Source organism: Harpia harpyja, chromosome 9 (assembly GCF_026419915.1).
Source record: "Harpia harpyja isolate bHarHar1 chromosome 9, bHarHar1 primary haplotype, whole genome shotgun sequence".
NCBI lineage: Eukaryota > Metazoa > Chordata > Aves > Accipitriformes > Accipitridae > Harpia > Harpia harpyja.
In genome coordinates this window covers 33,569,309-33,597,271 of record NC_068948.1, presented here as the reverse complement: position 1 = coordinate 33,597,271, position 27,963 = coordinate 33,569,309, and the positions used below count along the sequence as shown (strand labels likewise).

The following is a 27,963-nucleotide window of genomic DNA, read 5'->3' as shown; positions in this document are numbered from 1 at the left end:
ATCTTGTTTAGAAACAGTTTGCGCTAAGGTAAATGCAGCGGGCAGATTCCACTCACCCCCCCGCATGCCGTTAACCCCGGGGCGGGGAGGAAAAAAAAATAAACCCACCCCGGCGGCGGCCCATGCGGCGGCGCTCGGCGGCGGCGGGGCGGCGGCGGGCGGCCGCGGGCCGGGGGCTGCGCGGCGCGGCCGCCGTGAATGTGCAGGCGGCGGAGGGCGGTTAGGCGTTCGCGGCGCTCGCAGCGGTGTATTGTGGGAGGCCGCCGCCGCCAGCAGCGAGCACACACAATATGTGGTGGCTCGCGAAAACGGGAGGCAGGAGCCTGGCGGCCAGCCCGCGCCGGTAACCGGCCCCATGTGAGACGGGAGCTCGCCTTTCGCCGCCCGGAGACGATCAGCCACCGAGCGCGATGTCTTTCCGAGAGATCAAGGCGGGGGAAAAAGCCAAGCACCCTGAAGATCATGGCAAAAAGCAGAGTTCAAGTGAGATTGGGTCTTTTTTTTTTTTTTTTTTTTTTTTTTCCTCCTCCTCTCCTCCTCCTCCCTCTCTGCCTCTTGTCTGGCTGGGGTGGAGGGGGGGACCCGGCTGGCAATTCCCCCATTTTAGGGCTCGCTTCGCGGTGGATTTCCTCCCTGCCTGGGTGTGTAGAGCGGGCGGCTCGTTTAAAAAAAAACAAAAAAACGAAGAGGTCTTTGTTGAATATTTTTTTTAACTTTATGGTTTTCCGTGTGGTTTTTTTTTTTTCTTTTCCCCTTCCCCCTTCCTTCCCCCCCCGCCCCCCCTCCCCGTCCAGGTTGGATCAACGGAATGGAGAACAGCACGCAAGCCAGCACTTCTGTCGAGAAAAGAAATCACCATTGGAGAAGTTACAAGTTGATTATTGACCCGGCTCTGAAAAAAGGACAGCACAAACTCTACCGTTACGATGGGCAACATTTCAGCATGCCTGTGAGTGCCGGGGGGGTCGTGGGTTTCCCCCATTGTGTTATCTCCCCCCCCCCGCTTGCCCGCCTCCTTCTTACCGGCGTTTTGGGGGCTGGGGGTCCCTCCGGGTCGTGGTAATCCCTGCCGTAGCACATGCGTGTGGGAGGGGGGTCTGGGGGACACACATACAGCCACCAAAGTTACTGCCACCTGACACTCTGTATTCAACTGTCAGGAGCCCGAGAAGGAGCCCAAACCTGCGGCTTTATTTCTGTGTTTCCAATCTGTGTGCGTTTCCCAGCAGTATTGCAATTTGACACGTGTGTGTGTGTGTGTGTGCGCTTTCCCCTTCCCTTGAGACAGCCCGTGCTTCCTTGGGGTTTATTTTTTCTTTTATTTGTGTCTTAAATTTCAAGCCCTGTTATTGCTGGTTTTGTGCTTTTTCTCCTCCTCCTCCTCCTTCTCCTCCTCCTCCTCCCAGAACTCGGGAATCGCTCCTGTGGATTGTGTCAGGGATCCCAGAATAGGGCGAATATGGACCAAAACTAAGGAGTTGGAGCTGTCTGTCCCCAAATTCAAGGTACTGCCCTGACTTCTGGGTTTAGCTCTGTATTCTTGTTTATCTGGGAGTGAAGCTTCAGTTCCAAGTAGTTTAATGGACCGTTTAAATGACAGTCATATTCCTATTAACATTATTATTTGGCAGACTGTTTAACAATAATCCTCTTCTATAAAGATAAGGAGAAATCAGTGCATCTGTCTAATGAGATCACTTGGAGGTTTTGGAGCTGTGTCTTGGGGGCTTCTCGGGTGGGGGGCAGCGGAGGGGGGCTCTCTGCTGACAGTACTGCTCAAAATACATATTTGTAGCCCAGAAAGGAGCCGGTTTCAATGAATGGGTGCAGCGACAGAGGCTCTGCTCAGCTCCAGGGTTCATCTCAGAGCCTTGGAGGCAGTTTTCTTTCCCCAAAGTTTGCAGGATGCTTTAACCCTCTCCCTCCCATGCCATCCTTATGCCCTCCCCCATGCTTGTTAACGATGACGATTATTTTTATTGCCCCCCCACCTTGTGCCCATTTCCAGATTGATGAATTTTACGTGGGGCCAGTGCCTCCCAAGCAGGTCACCTTTGCCAAGCTGAACGACAACATCCGCGAAAACTTTTTGACCGACATGTGCAAGAAATACGGCGAAGTGGAAGAGGTGGAGATTCTCTACAACCCCAAGAACAAGAAGCACCTGGGCATTGCCAAAGTGATCTTTGCCACTGTCAAGGGTGCCCGGGAGGCCGTCCAGCACCTTCACAACACCTCCGTCATGGGCAACATCATCCACGTGGAGCTGGATACGAAAGGTGAGGGGGCACATTTCGGCCTCACGCGTTTGTGTTTTGCAGTGCCCCTGCCCGTCCCTCTCCCAAGACGAGAGGCTGTTGCAGATCGCAAGGGCCTGGCAATTAAAAATACGAAGGGAGTGCTCCTGTCCCCCTGCGAGCGGGTCTGGTTTCTGGGGCCTTTGCAAGTCACGTGGAGCCAAATGTGTTGTCTGTTGCTAGGAGACAGCCCTGTAATTTGCAAAATGCTGCCATCCTGCCTGTCCCCTGCCTTCACCCTGCCCTGTCCCCTGCTCTTGGAGGCCTCCCGTGCCCCCTGTCTCCGTGTCCCAGGCTGGCCCCGCTCGGCCACCTCCCGGGGCTGCCGGACCCCGTGGCACCTGGCTTTTGCAAACTTGGGATTTTGGGGCAAACCTTGGGCGTTTCCTGGGACCCAAATCTCTGGATTCTGGCGGCGGCAGCGGGGCTGGGTGCTGTCCTCTGCGTGCCTGGCATTTCATTGATACTTAGCAGCAAAGTCGAGGCTGGCAGCAAAAGAGTGCACACGCAGCACTTGTCAGTGTGTGTGCGCGAGTGTGTAAGTGTGAGACTGTCTCTTAAAGTGACAGGAGCTCCGACTCCTGGAGGTAGCCAGCTCTCAGCCCCAGACCCGAGCCCTAGGCAGCCCAATAAAATTTCTGGAAGTATGACAGCATCGCATTTCACCGCTTTGTCTTTTCTCTTTCCTCCAAGCGTGTTAGTGAAGGGCTTTGCTAAAATGTGCCCGAATTTTAGAAAATGTCTAAAGCAGAGGAGGTGTAGATCAGTTGCTGCTTGTACTTCTTCATTGCAGACATGGCATTTCTAGTTTAAAACTGACTTGCTGCACTCTTTCTTGGGAAGAGGACACTGTTAACACCGTTTTCTTAAAAATGCTGATATTTTTGTTCTGTATTAAAAGGGTTCAACAATTTAGTGCACAACCTATACAGCAATTGGTGTGCCACATGTGTTAAAAGGGTATAGTAGGACGTTTATTGACATTACTGGTCACTGTTAGAAGAAGTATCACAGTAGTAGTATAATATTTGATATTGTGAGCCTAGCTTGATCTTACATATGTATACTTTGAAATTCTAGTATCATTAATTTTTACAGACAGGCTCCTTCCCCTGCTTATTTTGATATTTGAAGTTAAAAATTACATTTAAGAGCAAATTAACCATTTGTAGATTCAATAGTGTAAGCTAAAGCAGGCTCGTAAGTGGTGGACGTCTTAATGAGAGGCATTTTAAACAAGCTGATTGTACTACATTCGTACTTGTTCTCCGTTTATAAACTACTCTGCAAGTCTTGAACAGGCAGCTGTTCAAGAAAGTTAGCTGTGCATCAGGAAAATGAGGGGGGTTTATGCTTCTGTTTCTTGGGAGAAAATGTTATTCCTAAAATAGCATTAGCAGGTTAGGACATTCTTAAAATACATATGTATAGTTTTCAACATTTCATTCTAGTATTCAGCTTTTCAAGAGAATGAAAGGTTGGTTAAAAACTTGATTTTCATAGTCTAGCAAAATAAGTATTAGGAGCAAAAATGTCGTTTTATCTATCTGGCCAGAACACAGGCCTGGGAATCTGGAACTAATATATCCAGTCTCCTCATCTAAGACAAGCTAGTTTAAAGCAACTTCTCTGCCTCAGTTTATCCATCTACAGAATGGACACAATAATTACCTGTCCTTAGAGAAATAGATAGGAAGCATTTCACATTCATAAACCTCTTTGAAAATGAAATTTTAACTTTTACTGCATTATATTGAGTTTCCAGAAAGAATTATGAAACTTTTAAACAATTACTTTGTATTTATTTGAAAACATGTAAGTAAGCCTAACACTTCCATATCCACGGCATTGTAGTCTTATGGGGGGGTGGTGTGTGTTAGTATTTCAAACATAATATTTCAAGCATCTCTTCAAGCTCTTGTAGCGAAGAGATCTATTTTGTCATGACTTTAGTTGAACTAAAACAGTTAACATAGCTGAGGATGTGGCTCAAGACTTTGTGAAATGAGATTTGATAACCAAATAACCTCATCTGCAGCATTTATTCAAGATAAATGAGTGTTTTCCAGTATGCAGAATCGTGCTAAGGGGTGCTTTGCTTTCAAATTGCACAAAGTGATTCACAGGGAGTTTGGGGTTTGATCCTGCAGGAGCTCCTCATGAAAGTAGTCCTGTTTCGGGGGAGATCTTGCCTGAATTCATTTTCTGGGCTCAGGTGCTGGGTCTGTCCATTTTTCTGTGTATTCTTTATCCTTCCATGTGAAATTGAGACAGTTTTGAGGTCTGAATCTGTTGCCCTTGAAGCTGATGACAGATTTCTTACAGACTGCAAAATAAGTAGGTTTGGGTTTTTGTAGTAATGAAAAATCCAATATTAAGAAACTGGGTCTTTGTAGAATTCAGGAATGTAAAGGCTAAGGCTCAGTAACAATATATGGGACAGTTTGCTTCTCTGGCTTTTATTCTTCGAAGGATGCTGCTGAGCACACCTTAAACTAGGGGGCGGGGGGGGGAAGGATTAGTCAGTGTCTTTTTGGAAAAGCAGTGTTAAGGGTTTTGTCTTTGGAATTCCCATGCATCGTGTTTGCATTAATAACAGCCAGTTTCTACTAGCAAGGTGTGTTGGGAGAGCTTTCTGAAGTGGCTCTGGGTGTTGGCAGAGGCTTGTCCCTTGGGTGAAAGTTTCACTTCTCAAATCTGCAAGCTATTTGCCTGGCATTTTGGAGAGGAGGTAAACTGCTGCTTTCCAGAAAGCATGGTGAAGAGCAGAGCTGCCAAGCAGGCTGAGAAGAGAAAAAAGGATTTAGAAACCTCCTTGTCTTGGCTGGAGAAGAGAGTGTCTGACTTCACTTGCCCAGCAGATTATTTAAAAATGATCCCTGCGAGCCTCAGAGGTGATACCTGCTCCTCTGTTGTGTGGATGCAGTGAGCTGGGAGTGGGAGCAGGGTCATGCAGGTGTCAAGAATACATATTTTTACATCAGCTGTGTTATTTCTGTTTAATGAACTCTTCCATTGTGGTCTGTGCAGGTGAAACCCGCATGCGATTCTATGAACTGCTCGTTAATGGTCTTTACACTCCTCAGACCCTTCCTGTAGGCACCGAACAGGATGTATCGCCAACTGTAAATGAAACTCTCCAGGTATGTTTGCTTAGCTTTTTTTTTTAAGAGTAACTTTCTAGAAAATTCCAAACAAATGCATCATTAACATTAGCGTTTTAACACTTTTAATTTAGCCTCTTTTTTTTTTTGTCTTGCCATAGTTTCAGTGGATGTTACTAATTCACATTTAAATATAACTTGGTCATAATTGCCATAGCAAATGTAACTCTCTGTGAATGCAGTGCATGTGGCTAATCTGTATGCTGGTGTCTGCATAGCATGGTAAGTGCTTTTTGTCTTTCTGAATGAAAAATACCTACAGAACCGACAGTATGTGCCCTATTAACATTAGAAATTCCTGCAGTTAGGACTGGATCAGATTTGTTCCTGAGATGAGATTATTCCCTTGAAGTCAGGGGGAATGATTTACAATGGTACGTTTGGCCTAGCGTCTGCAGTATGTAATCCTTAGCGCGTACGTTCTTCAGCCTTGCTTAAAGGCTAAAAGATGGAAGGTGTCTGATCTTGAATAGTGGCATAAATTTTCCAGAATCTTAATTAGTCACTGGAATCAGTTGTTAATAAAAGTGGACAGAATTCCTGAGGGCTTCCAGGGGTCTGTCGATATCTAGGGTACAATTCTCTAAATGGCTTTGTACAGTTACCTGCTCCCCTGTGAACCCCACTGGGATGAGAGGACGAAGGGCAAGTGAAGCCTGTTTGTGTGAAGTTGTCAGCCCCCTTGGCTTCTCTAAATGTACTTTGGCTCCTGATTGTGACTTAGGAGCCCACTTCAAGGCATCAAATTTGGAAGAGATTTGGGAGAGATTTTTTTCTTTTCCCCCCTTCTCTCTACTTCTCTGCATTCTTATGACTTCTTAAAATGCCATAAGTTCATTAATTCTGTGGGCAGATGTTTTCATGACAGGTAAGAGCTGCACATTGAACATGAAAATCCCGTTGATCTGAAAAAATAAAATACTCCTCCCACCAACCACCCCAACAGCAACAAGGCAAACCCCCAGTATCCTTTTAACAAAATCATAAAGAGATTGATTCTTCCTTACCTCCCAGCAAGGTGTTTTTAAAGGCAGGAGGGAGGCAAGTAATGATTTTGCTGGGAGCCCTACTATGAGCAGGGCCTGGCTTTTCATTTCTGCTGGTTACACATCTGAAATAAAAATGGACAGATTTGTTCTTACTCCTTCTTCAGGGTTAACAGCAAAACACTTAATTGGTGGTATCCCCCAAAGTAGTCCCTGCTGTGATTATCTTTAAGATTGTTTCTCTAGGATATTGTGTTCATGTATTATATTATGATCCTGAGTTGATTTTTTTCCCAATTACCACCAAAATTATTGCTTTTTGTGTAAGTTTAACTGTTTGCAGCATGTTCTTGTCACTCAAATCTGCCAACAAACTTGTTTGCTGTTGTAGTTTTAGTAAAATAACTCCTGACATTTGCTTTCCACCTCATGCAGAGCTGCAAGGACCTGACAGTTCTGTGAGCCACAATCCCTGCCTCTAGGCCATATCCAAACCCCACTGAAAAACAATCCATATCACATCTACACCAAAGGCGGAGAGATGTGGATTTTAGCAGGAAGCACGTGGCTGGTTCCTGACCCTTTCTGTGGGTTTTAGAACAGCTGAGGAAGAAACTTTCCTGATGTCCATGTGGTTGTGGTCTCTAGGGGGTCACACCAAGAGCAAGTCCACACTACTGAGTGGGTGAGATGGGTGTGAGCATAGCAGGCAGGTGAGAGCTCAGCTTGAGTTTGATGGTGCTGGCATGTTTCAAGCAGGTCATTTTAAGGGTCTCTCTACCTACCTGTGCTTGGGAGAGGAGCAGCCAGCCTGTAGTCTCACAAGTTTGCTATCCTGGTGTGCTTCTGGGGAGTTGGAGCTCAGTCCTACCTCTCTTGCAGGAAGATTCTCACTGAGCTCTTGCTTTGCATTATGGAGAATTGGTTCCAGCACTGATGATTAGTGTGGCACTGTTATGACTCAGCAGAGTCTGAGTTGGAGCAGGACTGCTCCTAGAAACCCCCTGAATCTGCCTCTGAAGTGAGTTGCAGAGCAATTACTTGGCTGTTCTGTAGGCTTGTAGGGTTTCAGTTTCAAATGCCATTATCAGTAGTGCTCTACCTGAGCATTTGTCTTTGGGAAGGGGTTTAAAATGGTGTTTCTGGCAGTTGAGAACTTTTTGTGCCTTTTATACCTGTAGCCTTCTCCCTTGTTGTTACAGATGAACATTTGGTAGAGAGGGTGTTGGGTCAGCTCCCTCAGTTGGACCAACACAAAGCCCTGCTGCCTAGGTTTGGTTGCAGGCTGGGAGTTTGCTGATTTTTATGTTTCGATTTGTTCACAAAAAAGATACATTGATAATTTCGTATGTCAGAATTTTCATAATTATCTTTCCTCTTTGCAATTTAGACAAGCCTTACATAGTTGATAGAAATTGAAACTCTTAGCTAAAAGTACTGTGCAAGTCTCCTGTTCACCTGATGGTCTTGGGTATAGCTTATAAGCAATACTGTTGTATCTGCTTTCTTCTTCCTCCTCTTATAGACAAGTTCCTCTTTGCTTGCCGCCTCCTTTTAAATCAAAGGGAACTGTTAATAATGGATAATGGTTTGTGTTTTCAGGGATGCTGTAACCTTTTTTTTTTTTTGCCATGGAAATCGGTGCAAATTCCTGGGTACTCAACTCCTCTGAAAACCAAATGGATTAGACAAATATCTTTTAAAAAGTGTGTGTTTAGGTGCTTTTCTCTCTTCTGTTTTTATAGTTGACGGATTCCCTGAAGCGCCTGAAAGACAGTAACCTTTCTTCTGCGGGATCATCTGTTACCCCAAACAGTAGCACGCCATTTTCCCATGACACAGCCTATTCCAGCTGTCGGCAAGACACCCCAAACTCATACAGCCAATTTACGCCACAGTCCCAAGGCACACCTCACACCCCACGGTTAGGGACGCCATTTTCCCAGGATTCCACCTATTCTAGTCGTCAGACAACGCCTGTGTACCATTTTGGGCAGGACAGTGGGTACAAACCCAGGAGACACGAAACAAAATTTACAGATGCCTACAACCGTCGACCAGGACATCACTATGTTCATAACTCGGCAGGTGTTTACCGAGGGACAGAGCATCAGTTTAGTACGTACAAATCCCATCAGCAGGAGCCAGTTCAGTTCTCTCACACTCCTCCCCTGAGCCACTCTAGTTCTTCGAGCTACAAATCTGCCTTCTCTCCCTACCAAGCACCAGCTGTATTTCCCCAATCCGATGAGCAGCAGTTTCCCCAAACTTCCAGGGAAACAGAGTACCGAAGACCTGTGCCACCTCCCACTGAGATCGTTGTGGAAAGCAGCACTGCCACTAACATCGATTTTGTCCCAGTGAAGGAGAAACAGGAGGACCCTCCGCCCTTGCCTGATTCAAACTCTGTTCCTGAACCAAGCACAGCATCCTTCTCTCAGACTCCAGAGAGAAGTGAGACCCCTGGCACCCCCACCATGGAGTCTGAAATGCAGCATAACAGTTTAGACTCAAGGATTGAGATGCTCTTAAAAGAGCAGAGAACAAAGTTACCCTTTCTTAACGAGCATGACTCGGATAATGAGATCCGAATGGAAGGTAGCCCTATTTCCTCTTCTTCTTCCCAGCTCTCTCCCATCCCAATGTACAGTTCAAACTCTCAGCTCGGTTACAGAGGTCAGACGCCTTCGTCGCGCCCTTCCAGCACAGGCTTGGAGGACATTAGCCCAACGCCGTTACCTGACTCTGATGACGAGGAGCCCATCCCTGGGACGGCTTCTCTGAGTCAGAATTCACGGGGGACATCGGAGGCCAGCATGACTCCCATTGATCAGCTGAGCAGGACCTCCAAAATTGAGACATCGGAGGCTAAAGAAATGGTGCCTGGTGACCAGACTCCGACGTCAGAAAAAATGGACGAGGTAAGTGAGCTGGAACTGAGTTACGAAGCTCCATGCATACGTGCAGAGCTGGACAGGGCAGGGAGTCACTCTTTTCTTTTAGTGTTGTTGGAGCATAGGGTTTCTGGTGGCTTTTTCTTTTACTCAAGGCAGCTGGAAATGAGTTAGACGTGACACAAAGTGATGGTCTTAATCAACTTGCCAGTCTCCAGCTTTCCTTGTTTATAATAGCAGCCTGCTGCAATTTATAGCTTCAGGAGAGCTCAAGGACTGCACAAGCCACGGAAGTTTGGCCAGTGCTCATGCTGTGTGAATGTCCTGAGTGTCGACAGACACTTGAGCCACTAGAGGAGTTAATCGAGCACTTTCTGCCATTGCTTTGGTCCCTGAGCGTGGGTGTGTATGTATGCACACACTTGCTTAACGGGGCTTTCATGTTATGCTGAAGTATTGAATGTATACTTTGTTTGATAGCTCTCCAGCTATTTGTGCCATCTGGTTTGAACGGGAGACAGTTGCTGGGTTTTAATACTCGCTTTGCTCAGTTGAAAGGGGGAGGTAGTTGGCTTGTGGGGGATGTGCTCCACTGAGTCTTCCAATAATAGAGTGGAGCTTGCTGCCTCTGCTGGGGCATTCGTGGCTGAAGGGACGGTGAGAGCTTAACAGTGTGGAATGGTGCCAGCAGACAGAGAAATTACGTTGCATGGTGTGTCTGTTTGGGAGGTCTGTTGCAACAAGTGTGAGTATTGCTGCAGTGGATGTGTCGGTCCTATTATGCTGTGTCAAGGAATGGTCAAAATACAGGTCTTTGCAAATGCCAGACCCTTTCTCCTCAGCTTATATAATAGTCATGCAAGCAAATAAAACTGCTGTCCCTGGTGTGCAAGAACTCTGCAGTAAGGGGTCCTCGACCATCCTAGAGGGCTGGTCTTGTGTAAATGTCCCACGTGTGGTAGATCAATTTAATTCACTCATGAAAGTTTGCTGGGGTTAAGCTGGCAGAATGGATTTCCCTCCAGTGGTGTGCTGTTGTTTGGTTTTCACCCGAGAAGCGGCTGCATTTCAGGAGAGGAGGAGCTGCTCCTGTAGCTCTAGGGTTTGCAGAGTGCTTAACTGGAGGAAAAGCACTGCAGCAGTAACATAGTGCAGGTCTCAGTGCTAAATACAAAAAAAATTGTAACTGTGCTGGATATTTTTTTTTTTCTAACATGCCTTTCCAAACCTGCTTGTCCTTGCAGTTGCCAGTTTAACCTTTGAAACAATTCAGCTGCTTGAGGTCTCATTCATCATCTAGGCTGGCCCAGGCTCCCCTCTTGGGAGGCGAGTCCCTGGCTAGTGGGACCTGATGATGTATTAATTACGAATGGAGTTTTCATTCCTTGAGCTCAGTCTGGCAGGCTTAAGAGGCGATACTCTTAGTTTGTCTAAAAAAATGAGGAAGGCATCCCTCAACTCCTTGCCATTCTGGGCTTGTATCTGCTGTCCTTATCCTCGTGCAAAGAGGATTGCAGCTGATTTTGAGCATGTTTAGGAAGATGGATGAATGTCAGCATGGTATGTGGGGTCAGGCACTTTCTGTAGCTAAGATCAGCGTTGGGGGACTGGCTGGGATGTTATATTTGTAGGTTGTGATATGGGGCAGTGGCATGCTGACGTTGAAGCCCATGTTAAGTCTTTGTCTCCCCTTAATGAGACGCTGGTGTCAGAAGTTCACATCGATGGTTCTATGATACAAAATGATACAAATGCCTCCATCCTCTGCAGAAGTCAGAAAGGTGGTAGCAGGGTCTCCATGCAGGTCATTGCTGCCTTAATTGTCTCCTCCCCCCCAAAAAAAGTTCGATGTTTGTTGTTGGAGCTGTTTGTTCAACCCTCCTCTTGGTTACAAATCACACTAAGCTATTCTGGCATGTTTGAAAAGTTGCCTGTGCCTTTCATTGCTCCTTCTGATGCACAAAAAACGATCTCCATGTGTTTTTTCTTCCTTCCCCCCCCCTTCTCCCCCCCCTCCCCCCCAGTTTTTTGCTTTACAGAAAGGCTCTCCTGGCTTCCCTTTTGCTGAAGGAACAGAGCTGAACAGTGACTTAACATAGGCTGAAATTTGAGCTGCAGCTTTCCAACTGAGTTAGAGAGGGGCATTGAGTCTGTCTGAGGGCTGGAAAGCTGAACCTCCGGCTTCAGCCTATTGTGATACCACTATTCAACTTCCAGTCCTTCAGAGAATCCTTCAGCAAAACAGAGGGAAGGCAGACACGAATATTTCTAGTGACTGTGTGGCGTGGGGAGTGGAGCAGAAATGATATATTAGTGTAGGGAGGGCTCATTAAGTATCATAAGGAAGCAATAAAGGGCAGAGAGTTTGAACTTGTTATTTACTTCATATTTGGCTCTTCAAGGGTTGGAGCAGCCCCAGGCCAGCTCTCTTTGGGCGGGTGCTCTAGCTGGGAAAATCTCAGGATTCATAAGGATGCCAGCAAAGTTGCAGGGAAGCTTTTCCTGAGACAATAGGTGCTTTTCAAGGACCTACTCCTGTTTCCCATCAAAACAAGCACAATTTTTGTCAATGATTGCTAATATGGTAACATTTGTTCTATAGGTGAAGCGCTGTCAAATCATCAGGCAAGTTAACCACCCCAGACTTGCCATAAGTAAAGGAAGTACAGCCAAGCCCCAGCAATTGCTCTGATTTATCATGCAAGACCCCGGAGTTTGATTTCAAGATCTGGTATGATACTCCTAAGCCAGAGCTTGGCAGGGAGTTTGGGTGTGGGAGAGGAAGGGCTGTGCATCTGTCTGCAACACCTAACTCCGACTAATCTCAGAGCAGTGATTATGGTCTGCAGAGAAAGTCCTGCTAAGCTTAGCCAAGGGACGAGCGCTGAGAGGTGGAACAGAGCGGGATGTGGGCAGTACGAGGTAAGAGGAGAAAAGGGATTCTTTACAAACAGCACAACCTGCCAGCCTGGAAGACAAGGCAGAGAGGGCTTTTTCAAGAAACTAGAAGATGGCAAGGAAAGAAAACAGCCAGGCTGCATTGTTATTTTAGGAAAATTTTTGAGGGTAGCAACATACAAACTTTCCTTCCTATGTTCCTGAGAGATAACAAGGAAAGAATTGTAATAATTTCTTTTTCACAGGATCTTTGCTGTTTCAGAAGTGCAAAGGTTAAGTAAGTACAGTTTGACGTTTTGACATCCCATTTGAGCCAGGTCTTGTTTTTGCTTGGCTTGTTACAGGAAGAGGCCCTGCCTGTGTGTGCTGGGGAGGGTGACAGACAGGATTGTAACAAGTCACTTTCTTGTATATTGATGATGCCTTTCATGTTTCAGTTTATGTGAATGTATTAGTTTGTGTGCATAGCCAGTGTATAATAGGAAGTCTGTATGATTGACAATGGTATTTTTCCAGATTTATAAGTACAAAAGTACTTTTTAATTGAAGGATCAACAGACTCCTGTCTTCCTGGTAGTTTGGCTAAGCACCTAGTTACTGTGGTGGGGTGCCTTAAAAATGCCAAAGATAATAATAAAAATAAAGATCCTGAAACATGAATGAGGTGAGAGCAGTTCTCTTGCTGCTTACTGTGAATTTTATCAAATGGTTTGGGGAGCGAACTGGAAGTTGCACAGTGCACAGCAGCCCGACATAGACCCCAAAAGCCACTGCTGTCACCAGCACCCCTCAGCGTCTCACTCAGCTGTTGTAAATGTTTTTTGCCATGCTAGATGCTGAGGTGCCTCTTACAGGACAGCAGTGGCATCCCTGTTACAAGCTATGCATATGCAGCAGATCCTCTCGCAGTTACCCAGGGAGAATTTCTGAGCTGTGCTTACACATAGACGAGGTGGGTCAGGCTCAGCCCTATGGTGAGCTCTGCTGAAGTCCCTGAGGTTACATCTGGGCTTAATTTGCACTTCGCATTGAAGTATCTTTGGGTTCTTGTGCGGTTGTGGCCAGAACTGGAAGAAATTTATGTTGAAGTGTCACATTCTCCCTCCGGAGCCTTAGCAGGATGTGGTGACATTCTCTTCAAGACACTGCATCGTGTCTTGTGCCACTCCATGCTGCTGCATCGCCATCCAGACCAGGCTGTGTTTCAGTAGCTGGTAAATGATTCCCCTTTCCTACAGAGCCAAGTTCAACCTTTAGTTGTCACGAGCGGCTGTGAGAAAAAGCAGTGCCCTGATGCTGTCGAGGCAGTGAGAGGAGCTGCAGGGGGTTTCTCTGCCAGCAGTACCTGCCGTGGTTGCCCCAGGAGTGGTCGATGCCCCTTGGAGCTGTGCTGCGCAGGAACGAGTCGGTCTCTGCCTGCAGAAGGATGCTCTCCTCCTGTAACCCGCTCCCATCCGCGGGTTGTGCAGGGTTGGAGGCAGCTCCGTGTTCCTGGGACATTGACAGCAGGTTAGATGGAGCCTCCTAAAGATGAACCCAAACGCACTCTACTAAAGGATGTTTCTGGGCTGGAGAGTGCAGAAGTGATTTATTCAAGGTAAATGCACATTAAGGTTGAGAAGGTAGAGTCTTAACAGCCAGGAAATTTGATACCTTGGTTTCCACAGTAACTGTGCAAGAGCCCTTATGCCCGTAAGTAGCTGTTATGTATGTATAATATATATGGGTACGCCTGGGATCCAATTTACAGCCAGAGTGGGATTCATCATTTCTGGAGGGAGGTGGGGGGAGTAGATGTGGGGTATGGTTGCTCTGAACGTATTTTTTTAATTGAAGAAGGGAGAAAAATCTGAGAGCTGTGATTTATGCCCAGTCTCATAAACACTTTTTCAAATTTTCCTGCCTCCTGAGCTCTTGCAAATGCGATCATGCCTGACAGAACCGGTTCCTAATGGAAACTCAAAAAATAGGTATATGTTATGACCATGAATTTCCAGAAATGCAGCCAGCCAATGCCCAGGCAGCAAAGATTTGGATGACTGCTGTGGTTTTACATGTGAATTACCAGCCATACTAAACCTGTGAAATTAAAATGAGAGCAAGCTGCTTTAACTGTGGGTTCAGTTCTGCCCTCCCTGACCTAGGCACAACAGCAGCGAGAAGCCGCAGGGACTTCAGGGGATCTTGTGGAGTTTAAGCTTGTTCAGAAAAGAAAGGCAGCACACAAATTCCTCAAAAGGTGATTTAAATATGACACTACACTGGACCCTTTTGAGACCTCAGAGATCTGTTCAGCCTCCATGCCCAGAGGAGGGAGCATGTTGGGGCAGGACTGCAGCCCTGCACCTTCCCGAGGATGCTCAGGGTTCAGGGTCAATTCCCGTATAACCTGGCCAAGGTGAGGATATCTGGCTCCCGCAGCAGTGGAAATGCAGGGTTTTGTTATCTTACGGGGTTTTTTTGGAGCTGATACTGGAAGACCACAGGCAGGGACTGCTTCCTTGTACCTCTGATTAATTTACCACATGATAACCTGCTGCTCCTACAAAAATTTATATGAAGCAGAGAAGTCTCTTTGTGTTTACTAAGCTGTATTTGACTTTTGACTTTTTGTATTTGTCTCCAGTTTGATTCTTGGGAGTGCTTGCAAAACTGGTGGTTAGCAATGCAGAGGGCTTGACCGGCCAAATGTGTTCAATATAGGAAGCAGTGAGAGGTAACAAGCCCAGTGTCAGTTTTTACAGTTGCTTTTTCAGAGCAGAATTGCATAGGATTCACCTGCTGTTCCTGGTGATGCAGCTCCTCATACATGTATGCTCATCGCGGGGAGCGGGAACTAAACGGGGAAATACTTGACTGTTTATGGTTTGGGTTTTTTGGGTACCTAACAACTTCAGTAGAATGAGAGAACTTGTCTTTGTTGATAACAGAGATAGAAATGGTGAAATGCTCTGGAGTGTAACTGAAAAATAGAAAGCAGGCTGTGGTTGGGAGGCTGAGTGGTTCTTTCACTCTCTCATACCAGGCCAAGACTTTGAGGCTTTTGCATTTTGCATACGTGATAGAAATGACATTGCCATCCCTTTTTATAAATCACTGTTGCTGATTATATTCTTGCCACTAGCTCAGTTCATTCTCCGTTTTGTCATCAGTAACTTTCTGTAAATTCTCAGTTCCTGGTGGACTGGGTATATATAATTAAATTGCTTGTTAGTAGGTAGAGCACTGCTTATTTTGTGTTTCTGTAAGCTCTGCTGCTCTGGAAACTTAGATCCAAATTGCAATGTTTTAACCATAGCATATAGATTATGGCGGAATAATATTTGCAAGTCTGAGCTCTGCAGACCATTTACGGTTAGAGAGCCCTTGGCATCTTCCTTTTGCTGCTTATAGAGTTCTTCCTATTCTTTTCAACACTCAGGTTTTAGCAGTGACGATATTGAATGTTCAGATGTCATAAATGCAGGCCATGAAGCCTCACATTGAAGTGACACGTTTTCCTCGCAGTTTCTCCAACCCATTATCATTCTAGTTGCATTTCGCATCTGATGGTTGTGAAAAGTGACCAAGGGAATGCAGACAAGTTACTGGATGGCAGTATGTGTTGCAACATGCAGTGACACTGAGAAAATGTGCCAGTGTGTTAGGTAATCAGTAGAAATATTGAGAAAATAATTGCTGTTAACATATTGTGCTGGCAGCCACCTGAACAGCACTAATTTCTGGGTCTGATTTTGAAGAAGATGGAGCAGCCATTGTGTTCTGTATGTGTCTGTGTCTGACACAGTGCAGTGAGCAGACGAGCGCTTATTCAAATTTCTGCTGGCTGTTGCCTTTCCTGGAGTCCTCTAAATAGATGCAGTTCATCAGTTGAATGTTTTCTCTGTATGCATCAATTTTGAGTCCCATGACTTTGCCATCCCCCTTCTATTAATTTTAGTTTTCACTTTGGGGTACTTGTTTGTACCTAGCGAATATGGGGCAAAACTCAAAATGAAACCCATGAGTTCGTTAACTCTGCGCATCACATACCTGCCCACGAGGGCTCCTTTGACCCAGACATGTTACTGCTGTCTCAAGGTTTATTATGAAAGTGCAGTGCTTGCTTTTGGAAATGTCCATTCATTGTGAGAAAAAGGTTGCTCAAATTTTTCAGCTCCGAAAACCAAAGTATTTAAAAAAAGAAAACAAGTTTTTTAAAAGGTCCTTTAAAATGTTTTTTATTTGCTTAGTGCTAAAATAAAGCCAGTGGCTGCTTTCACAAGTTTCCAGCGGTGCAGACAGGCCTGATGAGGTTGAGATGCATATAAAATAGCAAGACGGCAAATTGGGGTTTCTAATTTCTCCCCAGATTGGAATAGGTTCACTCCTGCAGGCGTTGCAAAAGTGTTGCTTCAGGAGCAGTTTGAGTAAAGGAAGTTGTTCGCGGCTTGGTCTTCGGCAATCGCTCTTTGCATAGAGGGCACTGTGAGTGCTGCGCAGGCACGGCATGGGGAGGAAACGAAACTGCTGCTTGAACTCAAAGCTGGCAGCAGTTCTTATGGTTTGGAGGTTTGGTTGCAAAAGGGTCAGACAGCTGTAGCAGAACTTCCAGTTTTCACTTGTTGGGACTTGGGTGTTTCGACTTAGGTACTTTTTAGTGGCATTTGGATTTGCTGGCTGCTCTGAACATGTGTGTTTTGTGGAGTATGTATTTATGTGGAGTTGAAACTTCACTAAGTGCAATTTATTGCACATATTTGACCAGCTCACCTGTGTGTTCCCCAGTATCTCTCTCTCCATATTGGGCAGTAAGTCAGGGAGATCGTTAGGAAAAAGGCTCTGAGAATGGTGAGGAGGAGAAGCAGAGATGGTCCCACCAGGGTCCAGTCCTTCCTATCTTTCCTCCTTGCCTGCACCTTCAAGCATTCAAGGTGGGATGTCCTCAAGCTCATCACTGCCCAAATTCCCTGTATCCATGAGTGCAATGGCATGGAGCCTTAGGAAGAAGAGGGCTGAGGATGATGCAGGTTGGGTGATGAGAAGGAAGGACTGGGGTTTGTTTTTCCTGGGGTTGAAACAGCCCTTTGCTGGCCTGATCAAGGAATTGGATGTCTGCTGCTTTTGTAGATGGTGTGGAGTGAGAGTTGCTTTCTTACATCCAGATTTTTCCAAAAAGAGCTGTGTGTCACAGTGAGCAGTATAGTTTTGTGCTTATGTCCAAGTGGTGTGTCCTCCTCCTGCTGTGCAGGATTAACATGCATTGCACGTGTTGGGGAGAAGTTCCCTCTGGAGCCCGGGGAACGCCTGCTGAAGTAGGTGGCTTCTTTCCAGGTTTCCCTTCTCCCAAAGGAGCTTGTTATTTCTGGTGCCTTGTGTGTCCCAGGCAAAACAAAATATATGTGTTTCAGGTGATAGCAGTGTTATTTGGTGGAAGCAGGAGCTGGTTTAATGTTGGCGCATAGCTCTGGGGATAGTTTCCCAATCCAGTCCTTGTTGCTAAGTGGTTGCCAAATGTGGTATTTTGGTCAGCAGATGTGGCTGAGAGTTTCCAGTGCAGATAATTGAAATATTGTCTTTGAATGATGCATATAAATGTGAGCAACTGTTATCATGGTGCTACAAGCATTTTGCTATTGTCCAGGAAAAAAAATACTTGGAAAAGATGAAAATCCTTAGTACTGTATAAAATTATTCAAATTACAGTAGAACATAAAGGGCAATCTACCAGTTGAATATATGCCATGGAGGTGTGTGTGAAAGGATGCATTTTGACATGGGTGTCTTAATGAATTTATTTGCTTGCTAATATAATGTCAGGTGGGATGTATCTCCCAAATTAATCAGAAAAGTGGTAACAGCAGGTGGGTTTGCAAACCTGAGGTGTATTCCAGGTCAGTGAGAAGCAGGTAGGAAGGTGGTGTGGGTTTAGTGGCGAAGGGCAGCCTTGCCCCAGCAGAGCCCTGATGGAGGATGGAGACCTGATGCTGGAGTTGCTTTTAAATTCCCCAGGAGCTGGTATTGCGTAGGGAGCACCCAGCCTGGCTGCAGGACACCAGAAGTAAGTGGTGATTCTTGCTGGGTTGGATGCTCAGGCTTCAGCTTGAGAAAATCTTGTTGCATGACTTTGTGTTGGCTGGGACGTGGGTGCTACAAAAGGGCCGTGGCTCAAGGCTGTAGTCAGGTAAGTGCCTTTTGGCACGGCTCTGTGAGTACACGGTCCTCTGAGGGGATCCTGGGGCAGCTTTTGCAGCCCAGCTCAGCTGGCTGCGTATCGCTGTGGGGTCATGGAGCCAGGGGAAGCAGGCAAGGGAGACACGAGGAACTGCGCAGGTGGGTTTGCACTGTTTTTTGGGGGTCAATGACTGTGCGGTAGGTGCAGCTTCCACATGGCCTCTGTCATTGCTCTGAAAGTGTTTGTGTGGATCTGCTTTCAGTGTCCAAGCTGAAGAAAACCTGAGCTTTAGATAGTACCATGCCTTTAAAAAAAAACAAAACACCACCAAACAAAAAAACTGAAGGGCAGTTTACAGTAGTCTCTAGACTTCTGAATTGGGATGGAGACTGTGTTAGGACTAGATTTTATTGTAAGTGAATTTGGGGCTAAATGTACAAACTGACTTGTAAGAAGGATGAATGTTGGACCCTTGTTATGACCTAGTTTTTGCAATATTTTTACTATTTTAACTGAGCTCTGGTATAAAGAATATTGTACAGTGTAACTGTGTTCTAGTGAGGCACAACCTTAGTATCACATCCAGTAAGTGAGATGTTTTGAATATGGTACATGGTATAAGAAGTACTGTGCAGCTCTGGTGCTTGAGAAGGTGCTGAGGCTAAACTGTCCTAAGTAGAAAACTATTACATGCAAACCACCAAGCCAGCTGTTCCTGCGCAACTGCTAAAAAAAAAAAAAAAAAAGATGCCTGTGCCTTCCACCTGGTCACCTGGAGCAGTGCATGAAGGGCATAAGCAGAGAGCCATGTTCGGTTGTTTTTGTGCCTTTCTCAACTATTTCATGCAGCTCTTTAAATGAGTAACCTGCCTTTTAAAGAGTTCATATGTAACTTCAAACTAATGAACCAATCTAATGGGAAAGATGCTTTAAAAAATAAAAATAAGAGCTGTGTGATTGAGCGTGGTTTAGATATGTCTGCTCAAGTATGGGCTGTAGAGATGCTGTACTGCTGTGTGCTTCTGCAGGGCTTCGCACTCATCTTGATCGTTTTAGCAAAGCTCTTTAAAGCAAGTATTAAGGAAGTGAGTAAAATAAGTGTCACCAATATGGGGAGGCCTGAAAGAGCCTGAGGGCTGGAGTGGTCAGTCTGAGGAGCAGAGCACAGGTTGCCTGGCACTGGCTGCTGCCACCAAACGGCTCTGCCTGTGTGCACGCAGCCCTTCTGCTTGAGCGGTCGTCTATGGTAGAGCTTTTGATGATGGCTTTGCTGCAAGAGAGAACAGAAAGAGACTTTGGACTAACTCAAGAGTAAGCAAGGAAAAGGCATGTCTTTACCTTTCTGCACATCTTTACCTTTCCTTGGTTGTCTGTGTTGTTGGGCGTTATTTCCTCTAGGTTACTGAAAAACCTTCAGTGGGAGGTCAGAGCAGTTCATGCCATGCAAAAACCCCATCAGCAGCAGGGCCATATGCGGTGGTGCTCTCCTGGTGTCCCTCTGCTACTTAGGACCAGCAGATTAGGACATGATCTTGTTCAGTAGTTGCTGGTGGACCTGTCTTCCACAAATGTCTAATCCATTTTTAAACCCATCTGCACTTCTGAGTCCTTGCAGCATCTTGTGATAGTGAGGTGTACAGCTGAATTTTGCTCTAGATGAAGAGTGTTTCCATGTGTTTGTTTTAAACCTCCTGCTTGCTAATTAGGGGACAGGTGGGGAAATCAGCATACTTTACCTCTTGTCTCTTTTTTGAATATTTTATGCCTGCACAAATGGCAGTGGCAATGCAGCCCAGCTGTGGGGTATTTCCACTCTGGTAATTTAGAACAGTTGTGGTTACACAATTTATTTTGCATATAGTGGGGATAGTTTAATAGCAAAAGTTTGGTATCTTCCAGAAGGCCATGAGAAATGCCATGTTCTGCACAGAGATTATTTTAAGGGATCAGTCAACAGTTGGCAGCTAGAAGGGTTACGTTTCCATCACCCGAGAGGAGTGGTATGGGGAAAAAGTTGCCTTTCCCTCACTGAGGAGGTTTTGGAGAGGGACAACTTGAAGGTATTTCTGCCTGGATATTGCTTTAGGCTTTGTCTTAGAATGAGGAAGATTTTTAGTGTTTTAATGAATATGTTGCGTACCTCAGCTGATGTGCTTGATTCTGTCCTCTCTGACTGCACTTGGTTAAATCAGAGTACAGCAAGAGAAGGAAAATCTAAGCAGGAAATAAAGCAGTGAAAAATTCAAGATGCCTCCAGAGAGAAGATCGGTAAGAGAAGAGAAACGTTACCAAAGGGGAACTGTTTCTTGCTGGCCTCACCCTTACTTTTGAGGAAGAACATCTCTACTCAGCCGCTTTAGCTGCTTGAAATAGGCTCCTTGGAGTGAAGCGTCTCCTGCGGTCTAGCTGGGTTTTAATACATCTAAGGCACTTTGCTGGGAAGGACTTGTTAGCTTGTGTTGTAATGCTCAGAAAATGAGTGGAGCCTGCTAAGCTCGTTAGGGTGCCAGTCATCATTTGTGGTCATTGCTGCAAAGGGCTCGCAAACTGGCCACAGCCAGTTAGAGAGAAGTTTTTGTCTCGTGAGCCTCGTTCCCCAGGGTCATTCTCTATTGCTGTGTCGCAGCAGGCCTGGAGCACTTGCACCACCTGCAGTGGGGGCTTCATCCAAAGTGGTTAAATGCTTTTTGTCAGACAGTCAAGACCAGGTGGACTGGCTGAACAGTCTTCTCTGCAGCAGTTTTGCTGGGAATTTCAGAAACACAGCAGATGTCCTATTGTCCTATCTTGGGATGATAGCAGCGGCTGTCTCCAGAACAGAAGGACGCAAGTTTTCTTATTGGAAACCATACTGTGTTGCCACTGTGACTGCACTCAAGATGATAACAAGATCCTAAAGACCTTATTAACAGTATGTTCCCCCTTTCATGCTTTCTTATTTCTTCTCAAATAGTTGGTACTGGGATAGTAGAGAGCTCCTGGGAGGAGGGTAGTGCTAAGTCTGTGTGACCTCCCAGGCCAGCAGTGGAGGGCTCATGAAATCTCAGCAAAAGTGTTCAGGAAAGGGAAAGGTTCACATAAAAATCAGGACTTTAACTCTTTCCCCTTGCTCGTTCCACACTTTTTGGAGAGTAAAAGCTGTACTTGTTTGGAAAGGGCTGTTCTGGGCTACATCAATCAGCTGTGGGCTACAGGCTCCTGGGTTTTCTTACAGGTGCCAAAAACAGTTAGGCCTCTTTGCTCCCCAGCTGCATTAACAGATCAGGACTGCACCCTAGAAATTCAGGGCAAGAATAGCTCAAGCTCTTGGAGAGCGGAGGGAGAAGCCAGGCTCGTCATTCAGGATACCTCTTGAGAAAGAAGGCAAGTGTCTGAACTGCTGCCTCGGGATATACTAATGGCACCTGGCTCTGAGAGCAGACGGCAGTGAGCAGAAGAACATTAAAAGATGATACTGATGAATGATCTAACAAAAGCTCTTCTTTTTTTCTTTTGCCCATTGTCCTTCAAGACCTCGATTCCTTCGTTTCTGCCCTCCCTTCTGAGGAGACTCAACATTGCACAGGTTGTGTTGCAGACATCCAGGTCTTGCAAATGAAACTGCTGTTGCTACTAATCCTGGAAATGCAGAGAGCACTGAACAGAGCACTGAAAATGCTACCATAACAGTAATAGCCATGTGATTTCAGATACTCAAGGGTATAGTAGTAGTATGTAAAAAGGGAAGAATATCAAATTGGCCTAGTTCTGCTGATTAAAATGTGTTTAAATACAGTATGTGTACAACCTATTCTTCAATAGACTGATATCAGCTGGGAAGCTAGACTGTTTTCCCAGCTTATCTGCTTTCTTATCAACCTGTTGGTAGCAAGATCTGAATTTGTGGCTCCATTTGACCTAAGGTTTAAGTATGAGGGTAAGCTCAGGGGATGGTGTATGAGCTCCTGCCTGGCACTGAACTGTAAGGTATCTGTGTACTCTGCACACTCAGTTACTTTTTTTAACTTATAGATGGACTCTGATCCGATGTTGCCAATTCCCTTCTTTATCTTCAGTTGTAAAGTACCTTCTACTCTCTAGAAATGTGGGTGTATTTTTGCACACCAGCGTGAAGAAGAAAACAGAGCATTTCAGAATCATTTGGGAAATGAGTTCTCCGTATACCGTGTGTTTTCTCCTAAATTCCTTCCTTTTCTTTGCAACTTTAGAGAGGGAGATGCTGCCTCAAACTCTGCATCTTTTGTATGTGGACAAACCTTAGAATAAAATCTACTGATAATAGCTGAGATGGCAGAAAATGAGAGAGCAGCCCATTGCGTGCTTACTGCCGCCTTTCTCTTTTTCGGAGAGGCTGTTTAGTTCCTCTGTTGGATTTGGCTGGTTTGTTCCCAGGACTCTGCATCACTGAACCTGGTGTCTGGAAACGGCTTTACCTGGGTAAAGTCAGTCAGGCTGCATGAAAGTCTTTGGGAGAAGCAGAGAACATTCCCTGACTAATTTATCTGTAGGGGGTATTTTCTTGCCACTCTACCATCCTTTTATGCATGACTTAGCTTCCCAGCCGACTAAAACCTTTGAAGTTAGATTGCAAATAGCTCTTCAGCTATCCCTTCCCCCCATCTGAAAGAGGGAAACCAGAACAACCATTGCTGTGGAAAGAGCCTGCCTTGTTACATGGCTCCCCAATGTTAACACCCCTCTCTTTTCCTCCTTCCTTTTCCCTACCTCCTCCTCGCCCCCATAAAGAAACCTTTTTTTTCCCCTTAATAAGATCTACTTAAGACTTGAGGGAAAAGGCCATGGTTCCATGAGATGGTAAATCCAATTTTAGGGTGTTTCATATGTGATGAAAAACTCTATGGCTGCATGACGCAGCCCCTGAATTGGCACACATTCACCCTGCCAGTTCGGATTTGTTCATATAATGCAGAAGGGGCGACTGTCCAGGCAGGCTTCGCATCGGGGCACGCACGGGCTGCCCAGGCATCCCTGATCACGGGCTGGGGTCCGGTGACTCCCCGTCTTGTACTCTCACTGTATTTTGTGATCTGCCTAGTTGTATGTTCATGTTTGTCTCTGCTCAAGTCTGCACAGTCAGGGGATCTGGAAGTTTCCAGTCTCAGCGTTGATGAATGTGGATCCAAAGGATGTTATGTTAGCCTGCACTCTTCCTAGAGCTGACCCTGCAGACACCAGAGAGTCTCTTGTGCATGCTGGAAGCCCAGGGGTAATGTCTGGCTTCTCCAAATATCCCTTCTTCGGTGATCTTGCCCACAGGAATGGTGTAACCATATAACCACATCATATGCCATGAAGCTTGCAGTTCAGAGCCTCCTTTCCCTTTTAGAAGGGAGAAAGACCTGAATTAAACCACCCCTTTTGTGGAAGGTAATCCACTTGCTAACAAACAGAGAAAACCCCTCGGCAAGTTTTTGTCCTCTCTGCCAATTCATCTCTTCAGGCTTTCTGCTCAGGCAAATCTGGCAGTTGTTTTCCCACTGGCTTAATTTATGGCTCTGAGGACAGCTATCCTAGGAAGCTCTTGCAGTGGCCTCTTGAAAGTCATGTTGAAAACTGAAGTATGGTGCTCTCTTGCCAAGAGAATGGATTTTTGAAAGTACTGAATGCTGGTTGAATCTTCTCCCATTGGGATCACATTTCTCAAGTCGTCTTGTTTCTGGATCAGTGAAGATCTGGTTACCTCAGACCACTAATGACACTGCATTTGCTTCCCATCTCTATCCTCTTTGCTTCATCTAGAGTTTTCTGTCCTTCCCTTGATCACTTGCTAAATAAAAAAAAAGTTCTTAGCCTTATGGAGATGCGTAGAGGCTGCCTAAGTGGGTGTTTCTTACTCCGGGATCCATCTCAACCTTTGGAAAGAAGAATCCATGCATCATTTCGTACGGCCACTGGAGCTTCTAGGTACAGTTGTTATTCCACTGTCCTGCGGGGAGAAGGCGGAGGATAATCCCCTCTGGAGTCTGAAACAGTGCCTCAAAGTGTCAAGACCCATCTCAGATGCTCGATGCGTACGAGGGCCTGCAGGAAACTGGCGGTGCAGATTTGCATGAGTCTGGGAATACTGTCTTTGGCACTTCTGCCCATCGTACAGGAGTCATTTTAGCTCGTTTTGTCATCTTAATTCACTAGATTTTCTAATGATGGCATGGACCATTTGGCAGCCTTCCAGCTCACCCGCTGTCTTTAAAACACAAGTTGATTTACAAGTTTCTAGTGTCAGGAAACACTGGAAGTGAGTGAGGAGATCTTTTCCCTTTGTAAGCCTTAGCCCCATGTGCCTCCCCTTCTCAAGAGCCCTTTCTGCTGTGTACTGAAAGCCCAGGTGAGCTCCGTCCTTGCATCCTTCCAAAATCCCAACTTGTGGCATCTCCCCATGCACAGGATGGTCTAATTAGGGACCAGCACCTGAGGCAGCACATTGTGAGAGACAAACAAGCACCGTGGTGGGACCGATGGGGAATTCTCCCTCTATCCTTCAGTGGTTTGAGGTATTGACTTAAAGTTCCCTCTTGGCATTAGAAGAAGAAAAGAAAGTGGCATAAGTTAGGCTGGTGTTTACAGTGCTGTTTGTTTACAATGAGCACCTGAATATTATTGTCACTTGTTTTACTTGTTGCGCAGCCCTGTAGGTGTGGGGAGAATTGTCTGTGCCAAAGAAGCGCTGCAAATAAGTACCAGACCAAAAACACAAGCTGAGCCAAGACAGTGTATGTGTCAGGTAGGATATTGTCATCTCATAGAGCTTGAATGCTCTTTTTCAAGTAGTGAGAGATACTTTAACAATCAATAATAAAGAAATCAAAACACCCAAGTAATGTCTTTCCTTTTGTGAGAAATCCCTGCTCCACTGCAGCCTTTTTGGTGCCCCTTTTTGTGGGGGACAGCGGTGAGTCTATTGCCCTGATCTGTCTGTGTTCTGCTCTGCTTTGTTTGCAACATTTGCCTGTGAGTTAGATTTGCAAAGTGCTGTATAAATATATAGCTATATAAAAATCTTGCAGTTTTCTGTTCTTGAGATGGAAATACATGTTGCTGAAGATACTTATAATCACTGATCTGTAACATGTTAATCTTTCCATTTGCCTGTTACTGAGCTAGGAATTTTACTGTAGTGCAAATACACCTGAAAGCTGTCTTTGTCCCAATTAAAAGCTGCCATGATTGCAATTGCATGCTCTGACAGCAGCAGGAGGATGGGTGCTCTCTTAGCTGCCCAAAGGAGGTAGAAAGACGTGACTAACCAACCCAGGGCGTCCGGGGAGGAGGCAGTAAACAAACTTCACTGTAGATCCAGGCTGCAGTGGTGGTATGCTGGCCCATGCAAGCCACCATGGGCGCTGATGATGGCACAGTTATCTGAACAGGCTTGAAAGCTTACCCGGGAAAGTGCAGGCAGCGGTTTGCTCTGGTTTTTTTGCTGCTGTAGCTAAACTACTGGCAAAGCACCTTGAGTAGCTCTGCCCTCCCGTACTTCACTTCTGCAACACCAGCAAAGTACCACCCTTGTGTGTGTTCTTTCAGAGGAAGAGCTATAATTATAGTTAGCAAAGTAAAAATATTTGTATGTATTGTAAATACAGTACTGAGTCTGCCTTGTTCACGCCTGACACCATGAGGTGTGAATGCTTAGCACGTTCCCTCTGCCATGTCATTGTGCCCAAGTATTGCACTCCCAGTAAGCAAAGAGGGCAGTTCAGAGGCATGGCTCCTCTTTACAGGCTTTGCCAAGAATGTGTGGAACCTGCAGGCTCTTTGCTAGCTAAAAGCAGATTGAAAGTGAGCAAAGCAATACTACCAGAAACCCTCTCTGTGCTCTGGTATGTAGATTTTGGACAGCAAGAGGTATTTCACTCTCTTAGCAAAGAGTATGGTGGGATTCTCTGGGCCAAACTTGAATGGGCTTGTGGTTTTTTTAAGGAGTTTTTAATTGAAATTGTGTCTTTGAGGAAGAGTTGCAGGTGGCTGGTTTGCATCCTCAAGCTTCTGTTTTGTTCTGGATGGTGTTGTAAGAAACGTGGCAGGTTTGAAATGTGGTGTTCGTTTTAATGTGCTCTGCCGAAGGAGTCTGGGAAGAGAAAGTTTTGTGTTAGAGAACTTGGGCTATTTTCACCCTGGGATCACAGTGTATCGCACTAGGGCCGTTTTCCTTGTCAAATGCAAACCTTGGTGTGAGCTTGGTGCGGGGAGGCAGCTGGAGCCAGGGAATAGGAAGTCAGAGGAACCTCGGGTCTATTCTCAACTCCCATCAGTGACTTGCTGTGAGACCCTGTTTGGTCAGTTGTCCTCTCCCCCTCACCACTGGAGGCTTTTCTTTCCCTACTTTTTTGTAAGGATAAAGGGTGAGACTTGCTCACTTAAGAATTTTTTAGACCCTTGGATGGACTTAATCCAAAAACAAGTGATGACTGTTTGACCAGGTTATGAAAACTTTTTGTCCAAGAGCCACTTCTGATTTTAATTCTAGCTTTATTGAAAAGCTGCTTCTTAACATTTTAAATGGCAAAGATTTTCAGTATTTAAATATGGAGGTTTTGAAGTTTAGGGCTTAGAGTGAATTTTTTTGTTCTGTTTGGTTTCTGTGAGTGCAAGTTGCAGTGGGCTTAAAGGTTTGCTACTTCTTGCAAGCATGGGATGCTTCACTTCATTAAAGCTAATGACCTTGCATCGAGCTGAATGCTATTAATCCTGTGTTTCATTATTTTGATGCACCAGAGCTCAGCCAGGCTATGTCAGCGTAGTTGCTATGTTCAGTGATATAAGTTCCCTACCTCAAATATAAGTAACTTGGTACCCAGCAGAATATTTAAGTGAAATTAGCTGTAAGCTTATTTAAGTGAAATTAGCTGTAAGCTTATGGTATTCAAAATGCATTCTGAAATTCTGAGTAAATTCTTTATCAGATGGCCTTTTTAAAAGGAAATGAAAGCATGTGAAGTTCCTCTGCCTGTAGGAAAGGTACCAAACAGCACGTATGATGAAGCTCCCAACCGCTGCCACAGTGTCAGTGCTTCTCTGGGTCGGGGAGAGAACAGCCTCTTCACATCTGGAAACTGCCCGTTCTGCATGCAAATATTAGGATGTAGTTTCTTTTTTCTGCAGGTATGAACATTTGCTTGCTAAATGCTGGGTATTGCTCTGAGATAAGACCGATACCCTGCATTCAGTGGCTCTCTACCCTGTCACTATTCAGGCTGATCCAGGAATGAGGTCTCAGGATGTTCCCTTCACTTAAGAGGCTCTGTCTGTGCTAAAACACACTGCACCAGTATTAAATGTGGCAGTTAGCATTTTGGGTGAACAATGAATGAGGCCATTTGTAACTAGTTATGCTGACGTGAATCTCTCCCAATGAATTTGCATCATTAAAACACCTTTGGAAAAATGTGTCATGCATATAATTAAATACCTGTTTTGCTAACTCTTAATTTAATTAATGCAAAGTAAAGATGGCAGCACAAATTAATTTAGTTGGAAATGGCTTTTCTCTCAGTGGGCTGAAGGGAGGGTTTCTGGAGGCGTTGTACCAGATGCCCTCGGAAACAGGCA

General features: G+C 45.5%; 1 protein-coding gene across 7 annotated transcripts in view; it reads left to right on the top strand.

Annotated features, from left to right (window-relative positions):
- The window catches only part of SETD1B (SET domain containing 1B, histone lysine methyltransferase), a 55,200-nt gene continuing 27,237 nt past the window's right edge, over positions 1 to 27,963 (top strand). For 5 of the 7 annotated variants that reach the window (XR_008236476.1, XR_008236475.1, XR_008236473.1 and 2 more), the window contains exons 1-6: positions 2 to 483; positions 795 to 949; positions 1,407 to 1,505; positions 2,009 to 2,279; positions 5,328 to 5,440; positions 8,193 to 9,368. Coding sequence is in view for 3 of the 7 variants with exons in the window: in XM_052795475.1 (XP_052651435.1) it covers positions 411 to 483; positions 795 to 949; positions 1,407 to 1,505; positions 2,009 to 2,279; positions 5,328 to 5,440; positions 8,193 to 9,368 (1,887 nt within the window). In the remaining 4 variants the exon portion in view is untranslated. Of the gene's footprint in view, positions 484 to 567; positions 642 to 794; positions 950 to 1,406; positions 1,506 to 2,008; positions 2,280 to 5,327; positions 5,441 to 8,192; positions 9,369 to 27,963 lie in introns of those variants that run through there. The other 2 variants (XM_052795476.1, XM_052795477.1) reach the window with 2 other exon arrangements.